The sequence below is a fragment of the Schistocerca americana genome, chromosome 6 (genome assembly GCF_021461395.2).
Source record: "Schistocerca americana isolate TAMUIC-IGC-003095 chromosome 6, iqSchAmer2.1, whole genome shotgun sequence".
Classification (NCBI taxonomy): Eukaryota; Metazoa; Arthropoda; class Insecta; order Orthoptera; family Acrididae; genus Schistocerca; species Schistocerca americana.
Window position 1 is genome coordinate 466,017,630 of NC_060124.1, and position 23,169 is coordinate 466,040,798.

The 23,169-nt window shown below is 44.6% G+C and overlaps 1 protein-coding gene across 1 annotated transcript in view; it reads left to right on the plus strand.

The window, feature by feature from the left end:
- The window catches only part of LOC124619837 (somatostatin receptor type 4-like), a 523,863-nt gene extending 502,530 nt beyond the window's left edge, over positions 1-21,333 (plus strand). The window contains exons 7-8 of the mRNA XM_047146445.1: positions 5,978-6,142; positions 21,206-21,333. Of these exons, the coding sequence (XP_047002401.1) occupies positions 5,978-6,142; positions 21,206-21,245 (205 nt within the window). The 3' untranslated portion in view covers positions 21,246-21,333. The remainder of the gene's footprint in view (positions 1-5,977; positions 6,143-21,205) is intronic.
- Positions 21,334-23,169: the final 1,836 nt, after the last annotated feature.

Here is a 23,169-nt window from a genome sequence, read left to right on the forward strand (position 1 = left end):
AGTACCATCACTTATTAATTTATGTGCTATATATATCTCGATTGCTGTCGATACTGTATCTTTGGTAACATTCCACGATTTTTCTACGCTTACATGATCAGATAGGAAGGAGTGAAGACTGTCTCCTAAAATTGCGTAAATGCTTATTAAAACCCTCATAGTTCTTTTATTGGCACTATTTAAGTACATTAATAGATTATCTTTGTATCAAACATTAAGTTCATTTAATGCATAGAAACTGGTTGCAGAATCATGCACATGAGTGCTATTGCATATGTAAGTAACAGTCAAGATGCATTGAGAATTACCTATATTACCTTCATATCTAAGACTCGCAGAAATTTCAGTCCTACTTACAGATTTTGTAAACACTATGGACCCCCACATTAATACCTTGTCAGGGAATAGGTAATGGGTAACAAACAGATAAAGCATGCCATTTGACATTATCGATTTGTCATTTACCATTTACCATTCACATTCATTCTCCACTGACAATCATTCTCTGAGTTGAACATAATTTCTACACTGACTGTAATTCTCTCCATCAACCATAATACATCAACATCTACATCTACATCCATACTCCACAAGTCACCTGACGGTGTGTGGCGGAGGGTACCTTGAGTACCTCTGCGGGTTGTCCCTTTTAATCCAGTCTCGTATTGTTCGTGGAAAGAAGGATTGTCAGTATGCCCCTGTGTGGGCTCTTAATCTCTCTGATTTTATCCTCATGGTCTCTTCGCGAGATATACGTAGGAGGGAGCAATATACTGCTTGACTCCTCGGTGAAGGTATGTTCTCGAAACTTCAACAAAAGCCCGTACCGAGCTACCGAGCGTCTCTCCTGCAGAGTTTCCCACTGGAGTTTATCTATCATCTCCGTAACGCTTTCGCGATTACTAAATGATCCTGTAGCGAAGCGCGCTGCTCTCCGTTGGATGTTCTCTATCTCTTCTATCAACCCTGCTGAGCAGTATTCAAGCAGTGGGCGAACAAGCGTGCTGTAACCTACTTCCCTTGTTTTCGGATTGCATTTCCTTAAGATTCTTCCAATGAATCTCAGTCTGGCATATGCTTTACCGACGATCAACTTTATATGATCATTCCAATTTAAATCATTCCTAATGCGTACTCCCAAATAATTTATGGAATTAACTGCTTCCGGTTGCTGACCTGCTATATTGTAGCTAAATGATAAGGGATCTTTCTTTCTTTGTATTCGCAGCACATTACACTTGTCTACATTGGGATTTAATTGCCATTCCCTGCACCATGCGTCAATTCGTTGCAAATCCTCCTGCATTTCAGTACAATTTTCCATTGTTACAATCTCTCGATATATTACAGCATCATCCGCAAAAAACCTCAGTGAACTTCCGATGTTATCCACAAGGTCATTTATGTATATTGTGAATAGCAACGGTCCTACGACACTCCCTTGCGGCACACCTGAAATCACTCTTACTTCGGAAGACTTCTCTCCATTGAAAATGACATGCTGCGTTCTGTTATCTAGGAACTCTTCAACCCAATCACACAATTGATCTGATAGTCCATATGCTCTTACTTTGTTCATTAAACGACTGTGGGGAACTGTATCTGACTTTCGGAAGTCAAGAAACACAGTATCTACGTGGGAACCCGTGTCTATGGCCCTCTGAGTCTCGTGGACGAATAGTGCGACCTGGGATTCACACGATCGTCTTGTTCAAAACCCATGCTGATTCCTGCAGAGTAGATTTCTAGTCTCTAGAAAATTCATTATACTCGAACAAAATACGTGTTCCAAAATTCTACAACTGATCGACGTTAGAGATATACGTCTATAGTTCTGCACATCTGTTCGACGTCCCTTCTTGAAAACGGGGATAACCTGGGCCCTTTTCCAATTCTTTGGAACGCTACGCTCTTCTAGAGAACTACGGTACACCGCTGCAAGAAGGGGGGCAAATTCCTTCGCGTACTCTGTGTAAAATCGAACTGGTATCCCATCAGGTCCAGCGGCCTTTCCTCTTTTGAGCGATTTTAATTGTGTCTCTATCCCTCTGTCATCTACACTCCTGGAAATGGAAAAAAGAACACATTGACACCGGTGTGTCAGACCCACCATACTTGCTCCGGACACTGCGAGAGGGCTGTACAAGCAATGATCACACGCACGGCACAGCGGACACACCAGGAACCGCGGCAGTCGAATGGCGCTAGCTGCGCAGCATTTGTGCACCGCCGCCGTCAGTGTCAGCCAGTTTGCCGTGGCATACGGAGCTCCATCGCAGTCTTTAACACTGGTAGCATGCCGCGACAGCGTGGACGTGAACCGTATGTGCAGTTGACGGACTTTGAGCGAGGGCGTATAGTGGGCATGCGGGAGGCCTGGTGGACGTACCGCCGAATTGCTCAACACGTGGGGCGTGAGGTCTCCACAGTACATCGATGTTGTCGCCAGTGGTCGGCGGAAGGTGCACGTGCCCGTCGACCTGGGACCGGACCGCAGCGACGCACGGATGCACGCCAAGATCGTAGGATCCTACGCAGTGCCGTAGGGGACCGCACCGCCACTTCCCAGCAAATTAGGGACACTGTTGCTCCTGGGGTATCGGCGAGGACCATTCGCAACCGTCTCCACGAAGCTGGGCTACGGTCCCGCACACCGTTAGGCCGTCTTCCGCTCACGCCCCAACATCGTGCAGCCTGCCTCCAGTGGTGTCGCGACAGGCGTGAATGGAGGGACGAATGGAGACGTGTCGTCTTCAGCGATGAGAGTCGCTTCTGCCTTGGTGCCAATGATGGTCGTATGCGTGTTTGGCGCCGTGCAGGTGAGCGCCACAATCAGGACTGCATACGACCGAGGCACACAGGGCCAACACCCGGCATCATGGCGTGGGGAGCGATCTCCTACACTGGCCGTACACCACTGGTGATCGTCGAGGGGACACTGAATAGTGCACGGTACATCCAAACCGTCATCGAACCCATCGTTCTACCATTCCTAGACCGGCAAGGGAACTTGCTGTTCCAACAGGACAATGCACGTCCGCATGTATCCCGTGCCACCCAACGTGCTCTAGAAGGTGTAAGTCAACTACCCTGGCCAGCAAGATCTCCGGATCTGTCCCCCATTGAGCATGTTTGGGACTGGATGAAGCGTCGTCTCACGCGGTCTGCACGTCCAGCACGAACGCTGGTCCAACTGAGGCTCCAGGTGGAAATGGCATGGCAAGCCGTTCCACAGGACTATATCCAGCATCTCTACGATCGTCTCCATGGGAGAATAGCAGCCTGCATTGCTGCGAAAGGTGGATATACACTGTACTAGTGCCGACATTGTGCATGCTCTGTTGCCTGTGTCTATGTGCCTGTGGTTCTGTCAGTGTGATCATGTGATGTATCTGACCCCAGGAATGTGTCAATAAAGTTTCCCCTTCCTGGGACGATGAATTCACGGTGTTCTTATTTCAATTTCCAGGAGTGTATTTCGATACCTACGATTTTATCATCTGTGCGACAATCTAGAGAAGTACACTGACGCACGTTCTCCATTGACCATAATTTACTATGCTCACCATTTACGTCTGTTCTCTGTTGACCATCACTGTCTCCATTAACCATCATTCACTCAACCTAATGGTGATCAGGTGTTACCACATCTCACTTATCTACTGTGCAGCCCCATCATTGAATTTTGCAAGACATGTGTGACACAGAATATTTTAACATCTGCCTCATTATCATCACTCGTTTTTTAGATCGTGGTAAATTTCCTCTCTTCATATTGCTGGTTTTAATGAGGCAACACGTAATACTATATATTACATGGGTTTTAAAAGGCTTTAATCTTTAGGCTAGTGAGGAAATAAAAGTATAATCTGTTACTGCCGGAATACAGTCCGCCTCCACCCCCGCCCCACCCCCTCCATCAAATTTACACTCTGTATTAGCAAAAAATAACAACTTTTTGTACTGTGGTAGTGGTTGAAATTCTGATCAAATGGCTATGTTAATGCATTCCAAGAAGTATGATGATTTGCATTTTGCACTGTTGAGTTTACTTTGCTATTTCTCAACGTATTTTCTTCTGTAGGTTGAATCAGTAGTAATATTGTAGATGAATTTACTGTTTCCAGAAATTAATGTTGTCATTGAATGAGCTGTGTGTATTTTAAAAAGTAGTACAAACAATTTAAATATTGAAATATTGAATCAGAATATCCATTGTGCTTATAAAGTGTGTGAGATGTTACATACTTAGAGAAAAAGTACAGATTATTTTGTTCACCTTTTCAAAGAGGTCTGTAATATTATACTCAGATAAGCGCGCGCGCGCGCGCGCACGTGTGTGTGTGTGTGTGTGTGTGTTTGTTTGTTTGCTCGTACTTGATAAAAGATAAATAATTTTATCGAAGAATGCTTGAGTTGATGTAAAGAGTGACGGCACTGGACAGCGGATGATTGGAAGCGAGTGTTTTGGGGCGATGAGTCAGGCAGTACCCTGTGGCATTCCGATGGAAGGAGGAGGTGCTGTCACGGCATAGAGATGATTTTCGTGGTTTGGATGCGGTTCCCTTACTGTACTTAAGAAAACACCAAACGCGAAATGATGCAAACATATTTTACAGCACTTTATACTGTGCACGGAACAGCAACTGTTCGTAGGTGACGGCTGTATTGGTCTCACAGTTGACCCTACATAAAGCAGCATCAGTGAGGCAAAGATCTGTGTGCAATAACATCCATAAAATACTGCCTATTGGCTTCTGTCTCGCGTTCTTCGGCCGACATTCATCTAGTGATTTTACTGACGTTTCGCTAGCACGAGTGGCTGGCATTGTCAAACCTTCACCCTCCACTGCCGGTGGTGAACTACAGCCGAGCTCGCGGCCGCAGACTATATGCAGCTGGTGCGCCTACGTCCGAGGGCTTCTCCGCGGTCATTTCCGGTGCGGTTCTCCTCTTGCTACCTGCGATGGTCGTTCTCTGGAGTACGGGAAGCCAGGTTCCGTTTACCTTAAGGATTTCCTCTTGCTTGTTGAAACTGTTCGCGTGTTTTTGTATTTCTACAGCTTCTCGGAACAAGCGCGTATGATAGTGCTTCTCTACAGCCAGAACTTCCGTGTCGGCGAATTTTATTACGTGGTCGGTCTCACTCAGTGCGTGCTCTGCCACGGCCGATTTCTCCACCTGCCTCAACCTGCAATGTCGCTTATGCTATTGGATCTTGATGTTAATTGATCGTCCAGTCAAGAAAGAGGAAAGCCTTAAGGTAAACGGATCCTGGCTTCCCGTACTGCAGCGAACGACCGTCGCAGGTAGCAAGAGGAGAAGCGCACCGGAAATGACCGTGGAGAAGCCCTCGGACGTTGGCACGCCAGGTACATATAGTCTGCGGCTGCGAGCTCGGCTCCAGTTCACCACCGGCAGTGGAGGGTGAAGCTTTGGCAATGCCAGCCACTCGTGCTGGCGAAACGTCAGTAAAATCGTTAGATGAACATCGGCCGAAGAACCCGAGACAGAATCCAATAGGCAGTTTGTCAACAAGTGGTCACGAAAGCCTTAACAATTTTGTATTCATCAAATAGACTAGGCTTTCCGAACCTCAACCCAATGGAGCACGTTTGGAATGAGTTAGAATGTCTACTTCAGACCTCAGCGTCCAATATCAGTACCTCCTCTGGTTTCGTCTCTTGAGGAAGGATGGGCTACCATTTCTCCAGCGACATTCAAATGTCCCATTGCAGGTGTCCTTATCAAGGTTCGAGTCCTCATAAGGGCGTAGGGTAGACACACCCCATATTAATGTAATCTGATGGGTGGCTGGGTAAGTTTGATGAGTTAGTGTACATTGCTCCAAAGTGACCGGTGTGGTCTTTGATGTGGTTGGCTATAATTTGGTTGAGTTATGTTACTTAAAGTACTATGACACTTGCAGCAGTGGGTGCAGGACGGGACGAGTGACTGGTGTGTTGGCGTGTTGCAGCTGCATCAACCCGATCGTGTACGGCTTCATGTCGAAGAACTTCCGGGAGAGCTTCTACAAGGCGCTGTGCCGCTGTTGCTACCGCGGCAGCGCCGGCCTGCGATTGCGGCCATCCTCGCTGTCCCACACTCGCAGCACCTCAGTCCGCTACACCACGGACCCCAGGTAAGTGCCCATACACAATATCTCCACTCTAGAGGCCCTCATGGCACTTCTGACGGTGCAATACACTACATGCTAAACGAAGTCAGTGATAAGATTCACTGAAGACATTGTTCCAATAGATGTCTACTTTTTTTTGAACTGTTAAGAGCAGAGTTCCAAAGAAAGTAGTTGCTGACAGGTGTGAAAATTACCTAACTGTCATCTGAATAAGTCATGGCTGCAAAATACGAACACAGATTCCTTACATAAGAATGGGAAAACTAGTAGAAGCAGAAACGTCCTGGCAGATTAAAACTGTGTGCCGGACCGAGACTCGAACTCGGGACCTTTGCCTTTCGTGGGCAAGGGCTCTACCAACTGAGCTACCTAAGCACGACTCACGCATCGTCCTCACAGCTTTGCTTCTGCCAGAAGTTTCATATCAGCGTACACTCTGCTGCAGAGTGAAAATCTCATTCTGGAAACATCCCCCATGCTATGGCTAAACCATGTCACCGCAGTATCCTTTCTTTCAGGAGTGCTAGTTCCGCAAGGTTCGCAGGAGAGGTAGGAGACGAGACACTGGCAGGAATAAAGCTGTGAGGACGGCGCGTGAGTCGTGCTTGGATAGCTCAGTTAGTAGAGCCCTTGCCCACGAAAGGCGAAGGTCCCGAGTTCGAGTCTCGGTCCGGCACACAGTTTTAATCTGCCAGGGTGTTTCATATCAGCGCACACTCCGCTGCAGAGTGAAAATCTCATTCTGGAAACCACCCAGGCTATGGCTGAGCCATGTCTCCGCAATATCCTTTTTTCAGGACTGCTAGTTCTGTAAGGTTCGCAGGAGAGCTTCTGTAAAGTTTGGAAGATAGGAGATGAGGTACCGGCAGAAGTAAAGTTGTGAGGACGGGGCGTGAGTCGTGCTTGGGTAGCTCAGTTGGTAGAGCCCTTGCCCGCGAAAGGCAAAGCTCCCGAGTTCGAGTCTCGGTCCGGCACACAGTTTTAGCCTGCCAGGAAGTTTCGTATCAGCGCACACTCCGCTGCAGAGTGAAAATCTCATTGTAGCAGAAGCAGACTTCAAAGAATATTAGTTTGGATTCTAGAGAAGTATAGGAACACACGAGGCGATACTCACCGTATGACTTGTCTTGGAAGATAAATTAAGGAAAGGCCAATCGGCATTTATAGGATTTGTAGACTTAGAGAAAGCTTTTGACGATGTTGGCTGGAATACTATCTTTGAAATTCTGAAGGTAGTGAGGGTAAAATACAGGAGCGAAAGAGTACGAGTACTTACAATTTCTACAGAAACAAGAGGCCACTTGTAAGAGTCGATGTGCAAGGAAGGGAAGCAGTGGTTGGGAAGGGAAGGAGATAGAGTTGTAGCCAATCCACGATGGCATTAAGTCTGTACACTGAGCAAGCAATAAAGGAATTCAAAAAAAAAATTTGAATTGGAAATTAAAGGTGAGTGAGAGGAAATAAGAACTTTGAGGTTTGCTGATGACAATGTGTTTGTGTCAGAGATCGCAAAGGACGTGGACGAGCAGTTTACCAGAATGGACAGTGTCTTTAAAGGAGGATTTAAGATGAAATCAACGAAAACAAAACAAGGATAATGGAATGTAGTGGAACTAAATCAGTTCATACTGAGGAAATTAGATTAGGAAACAAGACACATAAAGTAGTAGATGAGTTTTACCATACGGGCAGCAAAAGAAGTGATGATGGTCCAAGTATGGAGGACATAAAATGTAGACTGGCAAACGCAAGAAAAACATTTCTGAAGGACAGAAATTTGCTAGCATCGAATATGGACTTGGGTCAAAATGGCTCTGAGCACTATGGGACTTAACAACTGTGCAGCTGGTCCCGGTGGAGGTTCGAATCCTCCCTCGGGCATGGCTTTGTGTGTTTGTCCTTAGCATAATTTAGGTTAAGTAGTGTGCAAGCTTAGGGACTGATGACCGTAGCAGTTAAGTCCCATAAGATTTCACACAGATTTGAACATTTTGAACTTAACATCTGAGGTCATCAGTCCCCTAAAACGTAGAACTACTTAAACCTAACATCACACACGTCCATGCCCGAGGCAGGATTCGAATCAGCGACCGCAGCGGTCCTGCGGTTCCAGATTGAAGCGCATAGAACCGCTCGGCCACTGCGGCTGGCTACTTAGTGTTAGGAAGTCTTTTATGAAGGTATTTGTCTTGAGTGTAGCCATGTACGGATGTGAAAAATGGACGATAAACAGTTTAGATTAAAAAAGTAGAGGCTTTATATGAGGTGCTACAGACGAATGTTGGAGATTAGATGGGTAGATCACGTAACTAATGGCGAGGTACTTAACAGAATTGCCGAGACAAGAAATTTGTGGCACAGCTTCAGCAAAAGAGGTAATCTGTTCATATTACACATTCTAAGACATCAACGGATCACCAATTTAATACTGTACGGAAGCGTGGAGGGAGGGAGATAAAATTCGTAGAGGGAGACGAAGAAATGAATACAGTAAGCTTATTGAGAAGGACGTGGTTGCAGCAGTTATTTGGAGATATTCGGAAATGAAAAGGCTCGCATGGGTGAGACTATCATGGAGAGTTGCATCAAACCAGTCTTTGGATTGAAGACGACAGCAACAACAAGATGACGAAAAGCCTCGTTATATACTGATTCTACACATTTAAATGCCACTTAAAAACGTTAAAAGAATAAGCCACACTACATTATTTCAAGTTTGCAACGGAAATTCCTACCCCGATTTCGGTACAACGGTCCAGGGAATGTGCAAAATCCCCCTTTCGTGATTTGAACTCCCCAACACAGAAAACTAATTGGGGACCAACCACTTGTGAAAGATCTACACTATGAATTTACAAGTTCACAAATTTAGATGGATAGGAACAGATCCTAAAGTGGGAGGTGTGCATAATAATTAATGTGACAGGAGGGTATGTAACAAACACAATCTCTCATTTAAACTTCCTGATTTATTTCATTAAACACTGACTATCATATTGATAGGGAAGAGACAGTGAAACAGTCGTAAAATTCTATCTACATAAGCTTTCTGATTGTAGATGACTGTGGCTAGCAGTGTTACGCTCTACATGGCAAAATTTCACCCACATAACTCAAATCCCGATATGAGACTCAAACTTACCCGCTCGAATTCCAGCCTAAAAACACAGTAACTCGAAGCTTGTTGAGTGATTGAATACATCGTACATCAGATACATGAACGCTTAACCTGAGACTGACGATCGTATAAAATTTCATATGTGCGGAACGCAACGAACAAGCTCGCCTTTGCCGCTTTCAATGCTCACTGTGAATTTCTCGTGTGCCGAGATGAACACCGTTGGCCTGGAGGTGGCTCTCCGGAGAACATGATGGCGCGTTGCGATATCTGCAGCACCATCCCATGGTTATCAGCTAAGATGTGCTCCTCCCCAATTCGTCCACCGCCCGCCAACGGTCCCAGACAATGATCTGGCACCGGCCGGAGACAGCCAGCTAATCTTCAGGGGCTCCCCTCGACGGAAGTCCACCCACGAAATCTCCATTGGCCGGCATCGACAAAAAGTCTCCCGCGACTGTTAAAATTTCGCTTTCCTTTAAGCTGTGCACTCTTTTACACCGATGAACAGTCTGTTGCCAATAGCAAAATGAAGACACACTGTTGCCCAATAACGATGTTTCACTCCAACGTATAAAGTCCCGTCAAAATTTCGCGTCACCTTCAGACGCCAATCATCTGGCAATAACTCCCCCCCCCCCCCCCCCCCCCGCCCCCTACTGCTGAAAAACGTCCGTGCCAGTTCTGCACTCGTGGCGTCACACTGCAATAAACTAATCCCGAATCTTTGCTCCCACAGTGTTACCCTCATATCAGAGAGCCCTTGGAACTAGGAAATACTGCTCGTGAGGCTAGCCCCAATTATTTTGTACACCTCGTGTTTTAGGAAGTGGCTGATGGCTATCTACAAGGCCTGTCTGCAAAACGTGACATAATAGCCTTCACCTGCAGCCCATGGCGCTTCTCCATACTCTGGTGGCCTTAATCAGCTGCTCGAGGTTGAAACTTCCTGGCAAATTAAAGCTGTGTGCCGGACCGAGACTCGAACTCGGGACCTTTGCCTTTCACCGGCAAGTGTTCTACCAACTGAGCTACCCAAGCACGACTCACGCGCCCCGTCCTCACAGCTTTACTTCCACCAGTACCTCGTCTCCTACCTTCCAAACTTTACAGAAGCTCTCCTGCGAACCTTGCAGAACTACCACTCCTGAAAGAAAGGATATTGCGGAGACATGGCTTAGCTGCAGCGTGGGGGATGTTACCAGAATGAGCTTTTCACTCTGCAGCGGAGTGTGCGGTGAGATGAAACTTCCTGCCAAATTAAACCTGTGTGCCGGACCGAGACTCGAACTCGATTCCGAGTTCGAGTCTCGGTCCGGCACACAGTTTTAATTTGCCAGGAAGTTTCATATCAGCGCACACACCGCTGCAGAGTGAAAATCTCATTACAGCTGCACGAGGCTGTTAACCAAACAATGTTTAGTGGCCCCCTGGGATGCCGTGGTAGTCCATGTTCCACGAAGTTAATGCCTATCCCTCCGATAACCACATAAAGTTCCGTTCTCCGTAACATTTTCGGTTTGCCCGTCTCAGCTGCAAAACGTTAGGTCTTCCCTCAAGCACAAAAGCACTGAAAAATAAGTGACTCCATAAGTATGATAAAGAAACTACATAGGGAACTGCACTATCAATCATTATGGTACAAGATTTTAACTAAAAGTTTATCTATTGCAGTCCCACCGTTATCACTCTCTAAATTACTAAATCGATACAAGAATTAATACATTTCAAATGGATTATTTAAAACCATCAGTAATCATTTCTCCAGCAGAGAGTGCCTTTGTCAGTGGTCTCACATAGGATGTATTAGCCCGTATGAGCACTTCTTGCACAACATACTGACGCAACCAGGGAGCTAATACCCAGATTTTTTAGAAATATGCTTTAGCTCCTGTGAGATCGGCGCATCTTGACAGAGTGAGGATGTGAGCTGGTCCATCTGAAAAATTCTCAGGTAGTACCAGCAGCTTACGCAGTCGAATGAGAGATAAAGAAACCACCAAGAGGTTTGTTGATCTGTTCCGCTGACGTTTACCGAACAGATTTTGAACAGAGAAGCAGTAGAAATTTCCACAGACTCTTGGATTGGTTTTTATTTGGCCAGTCGCATTCTTCAGTGGAAATTCATTCAGCCCCAACAAAATAAAAGGACAAGACTGTAATGATTTTCCAATTACAAACAAAATATCACATTAGCAACCTGTTTCATCTCTTGTCCTTGTTCCTCACCATTCCTCACATTATTCCTCTCACTCGTTCACACATTGTAGCAGGTATCCATGGTGAGGAATCCCGCAAGAGATAAAACAGGTTGCTGATGTGGAACCCAGGAAAAATAAAATCAACAAAAGATGGTTCCCTATGAGATGATTAACGTTCCCCTAGCTATGATTTACATGAAACAGACAGCAGTAGAGAAATCTGTTAGACTGACTGCATGTAAATAATGTACGCCAGATAAGAATTACATGAAAGGCGTTGAGACAGGACCGTTTCAGCCTTCCTGTGTGAAAGCTAAGAAAATCTGCAGGACCTGTTTGACGTCATTAGCGTTCGGCTGAGAACAGAATATCTATTGACATTAAACCTAAGAAAGATGAAACAATTAAAGAGGAGTAGTAATGAGATTGGTAGTGAACTCACATTCAAAATTGTGGACTAATTTGTAGATGAAGTAAAATAATGCGTGACTGACGAGACAAGGGGATGTTAAAACCAGTACAGTCACGAGGTGCGACAAACGAGTTGTTCACAGCTTTCTTTACCCTAGTGTCACTTCAGAACAAGACGTAACCTGCCTCGAAACCCTTGGGCTTCGTGAATAGGTGCCTTGCAGACTTGCTTTCTCTACGTGATTCTTCAAATTATTTGTTTGAACAATATTTATATCACACTTCTACATTTATTTCGTTCATTGTTGTACTAAACCCTTTATCTGACAGTAAAATTCTAGAGGTTTTAACTTCTGAGCATTTAAGAATCGAATAACGCTTCTGAGCTCACAGTTAGTTGTATTACGTTGTTTATTTTAAGGAATCACACATCATCATCATCATCATCTTCATCATCATCTTCATCACGTACAGCGATTGCCTATACGCCTGTTCCGTCTTCAAAGCTTATTGTTGATCCTTGATCTCACTTTGGGCCTGCCAGAGCAGATTCTTCATTTCGGACTGTGTCCCAGCAGTTGTTTCGCCAGACTTTCTTCTGACATTCTGCTCACATTCTGTTTCCACTTGTTTATCTTTTTTAGCCGCCAGTCTTATTCTAACAGGTTTGATGCTGCCCGCCATGAATTATTCTCCAGTGCCAACCTCTTCCTCACAGACTATCTCTTGCACCAAACGTCCTCAAATACTTGTTGAATTTATTCCTCTCTCTGTTTTCCTCTTCAGTTTTCCGACCGAGCGAGGTGGCGCAGTGGTTAGACACTGGACTCGCATTCGGGAGGACGACGGTTCAATCCCACGTCCGGCCATCCTGATTTAGGTTTTCCGTGATTTCCCTAAATCACTCCAGCCAAATGCCGGGATGGTTCATCTGAAAGGGCACGGCCGACTTCCTTCCCCATCCTTCCCTAATCCTATGAGACCGATGACCACGCTGTCTGGTCTCCTTCCCCAAAACAGCCAACCAACCATCAGTTTTCCGCTCTACAGTTCACTCTACTACCATGAGAGTTATTCCCTGATGCCTCAAAATATGTCTGTGCATTCACCTTGTCCCTTCTCGTTGTCAGTTAAATTCCGTATGTTCCTTTCTTCGCCGATTTTGCGGAGAACTTTCTCATTCCTTACCATATCAAATCAAAATATTCAAATGTGTGTGAAATCTTATGGGACTTAACTGCTAAGGTCATCAGTCCCTAAGCTTACACACTACTTAACCTAAATTATCCTAAGGACAAACACACACATCCATGCCCGAGGGAGGACTCGAACCTCCGCTGGCACCAGCCGCACAGTCCATGACTGCAGCGCCCTAGACCGCTTACCGTATGAGTCTACCTGAATTTCAATATTCATCTGTACCACCACATCTCAAAATGTTCGATTCTCTTCTGTTCCCGTTTTTCCGCCATCCATGCTGCTGTGCTACAGATGTACGTTCTCTGAGATCTACGTTTAATACCAGCAGACTTATCTTGACCAAGAATCCCCTCTTAGCCTCTGCTAGTCTGCTTTTTGTGCCCTCCTTGCTTCGTGCATCATACACAGTTTGCTTCCAAGGTAGCATAATTCTTTACTTTTTTGTTGGTTTACTCTCAATCCAAATCCTGTACTCATTAGTCTGTTCATTTCATTCAACAGGTCCTGTAATTATTCTTCACTTTCCCTGAGGACAGCATTGTCGTCAGCAAATATTATTAAGGATATCCTTTCACCCCGAATCTTAATCGTAGTCTTCAATCTTTCTTTCATATCCTTCTTAGTTCCTGCGATGTACTGATTGAACGGTAGAAGCAAAAGACTGCATCCCTATCTTACATCCTTTCTAATGCGATTTCTTCGTTCTTGGTCTTCCAGCCTCATTTTCCCTCATGTTTATTACAGATGTAATGTAGTATCCGATATTCCATACTGTTTGTAACTATTTTTTTCAGTATTTCGAACATCTCGTATCATGTTACATTTTCGAATGCTTATCCCAACTCGACAAACCCTATAAACGTGTCTTGAATTTTCTTCAGTCCTGCTTCCTTTATCAATCGCATGTCAGGACCGCCTCTCCGGAGGCAAACCAATCGTCATCTAACTGATAAACATATTTTTCTTTCCCAGTCTTCTGTATATTATTCTTGTCAGCAACTTGGATGAGCTGTTAAGATGATTGTGCGATAACTCTCATACGCAACATATCCTGTTATTTTCGGAACTGTGTAGATGATATTTTTACGGAAGTCTGATGGTATGTGCCAGTCTTATACATACTAAACACCAATGCGAATAGTCGCTTAATTGCTGCGTCTCCAAATGACTTCAGAAATTACAAGGACTTTTTATCTATTCCTTCTGTCTTTTCTGATCCCAAATCTTCCAAAGCTCTTTAAAATCTGACGCAACTACTGGATCTCCTATGTGTTCTTCTCTCGCATCATCAGACAAGTCATTCCCATCACAGAGGTCTTTATTGTACTCTTGCCACCTACCCGCTCTCTCCTCTGCCTTTAATAACGATATTCCCTGTTATAATGCACTCTCTGCATTATCACCCTTGCTTTTAATTTCCCCGTCTGTTGTTTTGTCTTCTCTCTACGCTGAGTCAGCGCTTTGGACGATCATTTCTCTTTCGATATCTTCACTTTTGTCCTGCAGTCATTTTGCCTTAGCAGGCCTACACTTCCTGTTTATTTCATACCTAACTGATACGTATTCCTGTTATCCTGGCATTCCCTGAATACTTTTTGTACTTCCTTCTTTCGTCGATCAGTTGAAGTACGTCTTCTCTCAGTCAAGGTTTCTTCGCAGTTTTTTTTTTTTTTTTACCTATGTTTGTCTTTCCAGAACCTACTATTGCCCTTTTATAGATGTCCACTACGCTTCAACTAACCTGCCTCTTGCGGCATTCCTTGACGCAGTATCCACATTCTTAGCGAACTTCACTTGCGTCTCATTATTCCTCAATACTTCACTATCCCAGTGCTTCAGCATCCCACATCATTCCACTCTGACTCTCCTGAATCGTCCTTTTAAACTTCAATCTACTCTTCATCATTGCTAAACTGTGATCTGAGTCCATACCTACTCCTGAGTACGCTTTAGAATCCAATATCTGAATCCGGAATCTCTGTCTGACCGTGATATAATCCGGGTCTTTTCCAAGTATACCGCTTCCTCTTGTGGTTCTTGAACAGAGTATTCGCCATTACCATCTGAAATTTATTGCAGAAGTCAGCTTTTCTGCTCCCTCAGTGATATTTCCAAGCCCATATTCCACCGTAACATTTTCTTTTGTTTTTTCCCTTACAACCGTGTTACATTCCACCATGATTATTAGATTATCGTCTCCCGTTCCGTACTGAACTACACGTCCGATGACCTCACATACCTTCTCTAGCTCTTCATCTTCAGTTTTCGACGATGGCATGTTCATGTGAAATATTGTTGTCGATGTTGGTTTGCTGACGATTCTGGTAAGAGCATCCCTATCATTGAACTGTTCACAGTAAATCACTCTCTTTCCTACGTCCCTGTTTATAACAAATCCTACTCCCTTTGTATCATTTTCTGCTGTTCTTGATACTGCACTATAGTCGTTCGACCAGAAATCCTTGTTTTCTTTCCATTTGACTTCACTATCCTCTACGACATCTAGACTGAGCCTCAGCATTTCCATTTTCATAATTCTAGCTTCCCTACAACGTTCAAACTTTTGACATTCAACGCCCCAACTCATAGAATGTTACTGAATCTTTTTCTCACGGTCATCTCCCCCTTGGCTGTCTTCTCTCGGAGATCAGAATGGGGAACTAGTCCGGAAGGTTTTTCCAATGGAGAGATCATCACTTCACTTCTCAGTTATAACCTCTACATCCTCATGCTGTTGTGCCGATTCATCCTCCTTTCAGGGATACCTTCCCATCCTAACTACAACAGAGTACCCTAAACCTCTTTCTACTCCTCCGTTCTCACTGACAAGGCTGTTGACAGAACGAGGGGACATCAGTCTTCGGCCGACATTACCGATGACTTTTATTCATAATTTAAGCATTGGTTCGGTTAGAACCAGGACTCTTCAGAGGCGTTACCCCTAGACCACGATTTCACGTCGTTAGTTTTATAAAATTCTATTCATTTGTCGTTTCTAACACCATTCTTTAAGATTCTATTTGTAGTACCGTAGATGTACTATAACTGATGAAGCTTGGTGTCTACATCTCTACTGTGCTTGGAACTTGTTTCCCTAAATAGTTAAAATTGTTAATTTGGTCTAATTACTGTGTGATTGATAACAATTTTCGATCTGATTGTCCCTATTCCTTTAAATGTCATCAGCATTCTTTCGTTAATTGAGTTTTCTGTATTGTATACTTGGCCCAGCAGTTGCAGCTTATATATGGCATTATTGTAATATATTTCATCCTTAAATACAATGGATTTATCGTCCGCAAAATGTAAGAGTTTATAGTTTCATATTGTGGTATCTGTAACCAAGGATGTACTTCTTGTTCCTGTCTTAAGATATAATGACTGTATACTTTAAATTGGAATGTAGTCAAATTAAGTCGGGTGATGCTGAGGGAATTAGATTAGGAAATGAGACACTTAAAGTAGTAAAGGAGTTTTGCTATTTAGGGAGTAAAGTAACTGATGGTGGTCGAAGTAGAGAGGATATAAAATGTAGACTGGCAATGGTAAGGAAGGCGTTTCTCAAGAAGAGAAATTTGTTAACATCGAGTATAGATTTAAGTGTCAGGAAGTCGTTTCTGAAAGTATTTGTATGGAGTGTAGCCATGTATGGAAGTGAAACATGGACGATAACTAGTTTGGACAAGAAGAAAATAGAAGCTTTCGAAATGTGGTGCTACAGAAGAATGCTGAAGATAAGGTGGGTAGATCACATAACTAATGAGGTATTGAATAGGATTGGGGAGAAGAGAAGTTTGTGGCACAACTTGACTAGAAGAAGGAATCGGTTGGTAGGACATGTTTTGAGGCATCAAGGGATCACAAATTTAGCATTGGAGGGCACCGTGGAGGGTAAAAATCGTAGAGGGAGACCAAGAGATGAATACACTAAGCAGATTCAGAAGGGTGTAGGTTGCAGTAGGTACTGGGAGATGAAGAAGCTTGCACAGGATAGAGTAGCACGGAGAGCTGCATCAAACCAGTCTCAGGACTGAAGACCACAGCAACAACAAATACTTTAAATATCATCAGAGATAAACGGCACCCATGTCTGACATCCTAATTCACGAATATCTAATAAGAGACTCTTGAATCTGTTTTAATCATTAATTTACTGTCTCTGCACATATCTTTCAGAATATTTATGGTGTGTTTAGGATAACTTCGGCTCCATAGTATCTGTTCATTTAGACGGTCAAACTGTTTTATGTAATCTGTGGGTGATACATGCATTTCCACATTAAATTCGAGTCTTTCCTCTATTGATTGTTTTATAATCAATACGCTATTTGAGTAGGAACTTCGCTTTCTTAAGCAAAAACTTATTCTAGAACAAGTGTTTCTCTTATAGCCTACAGTCTCCTGCGAGTCGCTGTAATATAGAGGCTGGCAATAGTTTTGGCTTGGGTGTCACTTTACGGAAGTAGAGGTTAAAGGAGAGCCGCACCTTTTAAAATGACTGCACGCATTAGTTAACTTTGTATTTCAGCAAAGGTATAAATTGTTACATACAAATTCTGAGTCTGTTGGCATGTCGCAAAAGAACCATTAGCGGGCCGCATGTGACCTATGTACCACTATTTGCCCACACCTGCTCTGACATATATTTTGTAGTCTATGTATCAAACTTCTCCCGTTACAGTTACTAAAGGTACTCGATTTCTTAGTGATAGAAAGAGGGATGACATTTGCACTTCTCTATGCTCTTGATATATGTTTATTCCAAGAGCGCATGCAAATGGAGTAGTCTTAATTATAGCAATGTGCCACCATATTTTATAAGCTCCGAGTTTATTCCATCCTTTATAGTAGCGTTCGTTTTTTTTACACTTATCAAACAAAGTTTTGCGTCACCCCAGTTCCCAGAACTCCTGAAGATAGACGTTTACTGTGGATGTTGTATCGCAGACACTGTTCCTTTGACTGTTCAGAGATGTCACTAAACCCGCTCAAAGATGTAAATAAACATGCATGAGCACCGCCTATTAGACGGATGGGGTCAGATAGTCAATCAGTTCCAGTCATTCCACCAGGAAGGAGGTACACGGCTCGTGTTGTCTGTAATTCAACCATGCCTAGATGGTCAATGGTGCGGTTTGATCGCGCCCGCAATGTTGCTTTGTCCCAGGAAGGGCTCTCAATAAGGGAAGTGTCCGGGAGTCTCGGTGTGAACCAAAGTGATGTTTTTCGGACATGGAGGAGATACAGAGAGACAGGGAAGTGTCGGTACCATGCCTCGTTCACGCCGCCCAAGGCCTACTACTGCAGTGGGTAACCTCTACCTACGGATTATGGCTCGCAGGAACCCTGACAGAAGCGGCACCATGTTGAATAATGCTTTTCGTGCAACCACAGGGCGTCGTGTTACGACCCAAACTGTGCGCAATAGGCTGCACGACGTGCAACTTCACTCCCGATGTCCATGGAGAGGTCTATCTTTGCAACCACTACACCATGCAGCGCGGTACAGATGGGCCCAACAACATGGCGAATGCACCGCTCAGGTTTAGCATCACTTTCTCTTCACCAATGAGTGTCACATATACCTTCAGCCAGAGGATCGTCGGAGACGTGTTTGGAGGCAACCTGGTCTAGCTGAATGCCTTAGACACAATGTCCAGCGAGTGCAGCAACGTGGAGGGTTCCTCGTGTTTTTGGGGTGGCATTATGTGGGGCCGACGTACGCCGCTGGTGGTAATGGAAGGCACCGTAGCGGCTGTGCGATACGTGAATGCCTTCCTCCGACCGATAGTGCAACCATATCGGCAGCATATTGGCGAGACATTCATCTTCATGGACGACAACTCACGCCCCCATCGTGCACATCTTGTGAATGACTTCGTTCAGGATAACGACATTGCTCGACTAAAGTGGCCAGCACATTCTCCAGACAAGAACCCTATCGGACATGCCTGGGATAGATTGAAAAGGGCTGTTTACGGACGACATGACCCACCAACCACTCTGAGGAATCTACGCCGAATCGCCGTTAGGGAGTGGAACAATTTGGACCAACGAAGCCTTGATGAAGTTGTGGATCGTATGCCACGACGAATCATCAATCTTGCATCAATGCAAGAGGACGTGGTACGGGGTATTAGAAGTACTGGTGTGTACAGCATTCTGGACCACCAATCCTCATGGTCTCGCTGTATGGTGGTACAACATGCAATGTGTGGTTTTCATCAGGAATAAAAATGGCGGAAATGATGTTTATGTTGATCTCAATTCGAATTTTCTGTACAGGGTGCGAAACTCTCGGAACCGAGGCTATACAAAACTTTTTTTGATGTATGTATTTTTAATTTTTTTTAAATTCACGTTGGGGCTGCATCATTTCCTTCGTATGTCAACAGGTTATGGGAGCAAGTTTCTTCTGTGACATTCTCTACTGATACCTCTTTGTTTGTCACTGTACCACTAGGGCTTGTATGTCTTTTCTACTCTTCTTCTGATATTGGATTTATATTGGCTGTATCCTCAAACACAGGATCTTGGAATACGTTGAGACAAGATGTTGACGAGACAATTCGACCTTGAATAGAAGCAGATACTATTTTGTAGAAATACTATTTTGCGCAAAATATCTTTACTACACAGATTAGTTTTGCCTTTAATTTGCAGTACTACTGAAAGTAGTGACTAAAAGGCAGTGGTACTTTACAGATAAACGGAAGTGGCGTGAATCAGTAGACACGTTGTCCCTGTCTGTTAACCCTAGGACGCCCAAGCCTTTTTTTCTAACTTGGATGCCTAAGGGGGGAGGGGGGGGGGGGCGTTCGGCGAGCCCACAGGTATTAAATAAGTTTACTGACAAAAAATTACAACTTTCAAAATGGTTTATGTATTTTAACTAAGGCATCGGTTTAATAATGTTGTTAATTGTTATAAATATTGGATTGAATGAATAAAAGATTGACATATTACAATACAAAATACAGATGTGTTCATATACAATAGACTACTCTGAGTCGTCAACTTCAAGGCAAGAGACACACTTCACAATTTTTTCTGAATGTGTGTTACACACATGTTATGACACTGTCCACAATACTGTCTTGGTTTACTTAGATTGTTTTATTTCTGCTTCTTTGTTTTAGCTTTTCTTAAACAAATATGGCACCGACCTTTCCCTGCAGGAGACTTACGTGCTTCTGTTGTCATTTCTTTGATTTTCTTTTGTAGAATAGTCTCCATTGATTGAACAAGTTGGTTAGATAACCCTCTTGCATTGGCACTTCTTTCTTCTACCTGCAATTTCACTAGTTCCATCCCAGCTTGCAGGAGATAAAGTTTCCGTTTGTTGTGTTTCTTGTCATTCCATCTTGGATGTTGCTGGATGAATATGGTGGTTGCATTGATAGCACAAATGTCGATGAGAGAGGCCATCTCTTTGTTCTCCTCTTGCAGGTGTACTTACGCGCCATTTGATCAATGGTATAAATTCCACCTTTAGTGGAATTATAATATGCATTTATCTCGGTGTTATTCTTCTCTCCTCCAACAGTGCCTTTATCTTGGTGCATTGTTGACAACATCAGTAAGTTTTTACTTGGTTTCATTTTTCCTGTGTAGGACACCAAAGTTACTGGAGGCCTACAGGCTGGGAACTGCACTAACTCACTGCAAGTTTACAAGATAAATAATAGCTGACTGAGATCAACAATCACTTCCTCCGAAAGTAAATCGATTGTTGTGAATATCAAGAATACCAACCAACAAGAAACTAACTTGCATTGTTGTAGAGATGAGAAATACGAAATCCTACTAAGGGAAATTTTGTATAGCATGGAAGCCTAAGGGGGGGGGGGGGGGGGGGGTTGTTGGACCCATAATAAGTTTATTTATTTTTTCTTTCAAAGCGGCAATTTTCTATAAAACATATTGACATTAACGTTTCATAAAATAGCCAACAAACAATAACTCAAAGGGAATATGTAGTATGAAAGTTACTTGGGCAAAAGCAAGGGGCATAAAAAAATTATGGGTTCAACGAATCCCCCCCCCCCCCTTAGGCGTCCTAGGGTTAAGTCTTTTTCAGAGCAGAGGTTCTAGCCAGGCCGGCTCAGTGACGAGGGGGCGCGTGGCGTGTTGCAGCTGCGGGCGGCGCATCTCGGTGACGACAAGCGCCTTCTGATGGCTGGCGGGCTGGTGCTGCGGGCGGCGAGCGCCGGCGGCCGGCAGCACCGCCCGCTGCGGGGGCAGAGCCAGGGACAGGGCCGGCGGCGGAGGCGGCGACAGAGGCGGCGAGGTCAGAGCCGGGGGGCGCGGGCCCGGCCTGCGAGACATGCCGGCGGCGGCCGCGCGCTGCTGAGCGCCGCGCCCACGCACCGCCAGACAAACCACTGCTCACACGACTCCACAACGCAACCGTAGATTATCTCCACGATGTACTCTCTCTGTGTCTGTTATTTTTGTGTCTGTGTCTTTGTTGTAATAAAACATGTGAAAAAATCACACTCTGCCTCCTTTGCTGTCACTACTCACCACTACCTCGTCGTTACCAGCCATAAGTTAGGAGTCAAGTCTTGAGATGAAGAAGGCTGAAAGAAAGAGTAAAATTGTACCCGGGTAAGCTTAATATCTTTTATAACATTTTTCTACTTCTGTTGTACACTAATGGCCATTAAAATTGCTACACACAGAAGTAATGCAGATGATAAACGGGTATTCATTGGACAAATATATTATACTAGAACTGACATGTGATAACATTTTTTCGCTATTTGGGTGCATAGATCCTGAGAAATTGGTACCCAAAGCAACACCTCTGGAGTAATAACGGCCTTGATACGCCTGGGCATTGAGTCAAACAGAGCTTGGAGGGCGTGTACAGGTACAGCTGCCCATGTAGCTTCAACGCGATACCACAGTTCGTCAAGAGTAGTGACTGGCGTAATGTGACGAGTCAGTTGCTCGGCCACCACTGATCAGACGTTTTCAATTGGTGAGAGATCTGGAGAATGTGCTGGCCAGGGCACCAGTCGAACATTTTCGGTATCCAGAAAGGCCCGTACAGGACTTGCAACATGCGGTCGTGCATTATCCTACTGAAATGTAGGGTTTCGCAGGGATCGAACGAAGGGTAGAGCCACGGGTCGTAACACATCTGAAATGTAGCGTCCACTGTTCAAAGTGCCGTCAATGCGAACAAGAGGTGACCGAGACGTGTAACCAATGGCACCCCATACCATCACGCCGCGTGATTTGCCAGTATGGCGATGACGAATACACGCTTCCAATGTGCGTTCACCGCCATGTCGCCAAACACGGATCCTACCACCACGATGCTATAAACAGAACCTGGATTCATCTGAAAAAATGACGTTTTACCATTCGTGCACCCAGGTTCGCCGTTGAGTACACCATCGCAGGCGCTCCTGTCTGTGATGCAGCGTCAAGGGTAACCGCAGCCATGGTCTCCGAGCTGATAGTCCATGCTGCTGCAAACGTCGTCGAACTGTGCGTGCAGGTGGTTGTTGTGTTGCGTACGTCCCCATCTGTTGATTCAGGGATCGAGACGTGGCTACACGATCCGTTACAGCCATGCGGATAAGATGCCTGTCATCTCGACTGCTAGTGATACGAGGCCGATGGGATCCAGCACGGCGTTCTGTATTACCCTCCTGAAACCACCGATTCCATATTCTGCTAACAGTCATTTGATCTCGACTAACGCGAGCAGCAATGTCGTGATACGATAAACCACAATCGCGCTAGGCTACAATCCGACCTTTATCAAAGTTGGAAGCGTGATGGTACGAATTTCTTCTCCTTACACGAGGCATCACAACAACGTTTCACCAGGCAACGCCAGTCTACTGCTCTTTGTATATGAGAAATCGGTTGGAAACTATCCTCAAGTCAGTACGTTGTAAGTGTCGCCACCGGCGCCAACCTTGTGTGAATGCTCTGAAAAGCTAATCATTTGCGTATCACAGCATCTTCTTCCTGTCTGTTAAATTTCGCGTCTGTAGCACGTCATCTTCGTGGTGTAGCAATTTTAATGGCCAGTAGTGTATATTCCACTATACCAGTAAATACTTAATTCTTTACAGAAT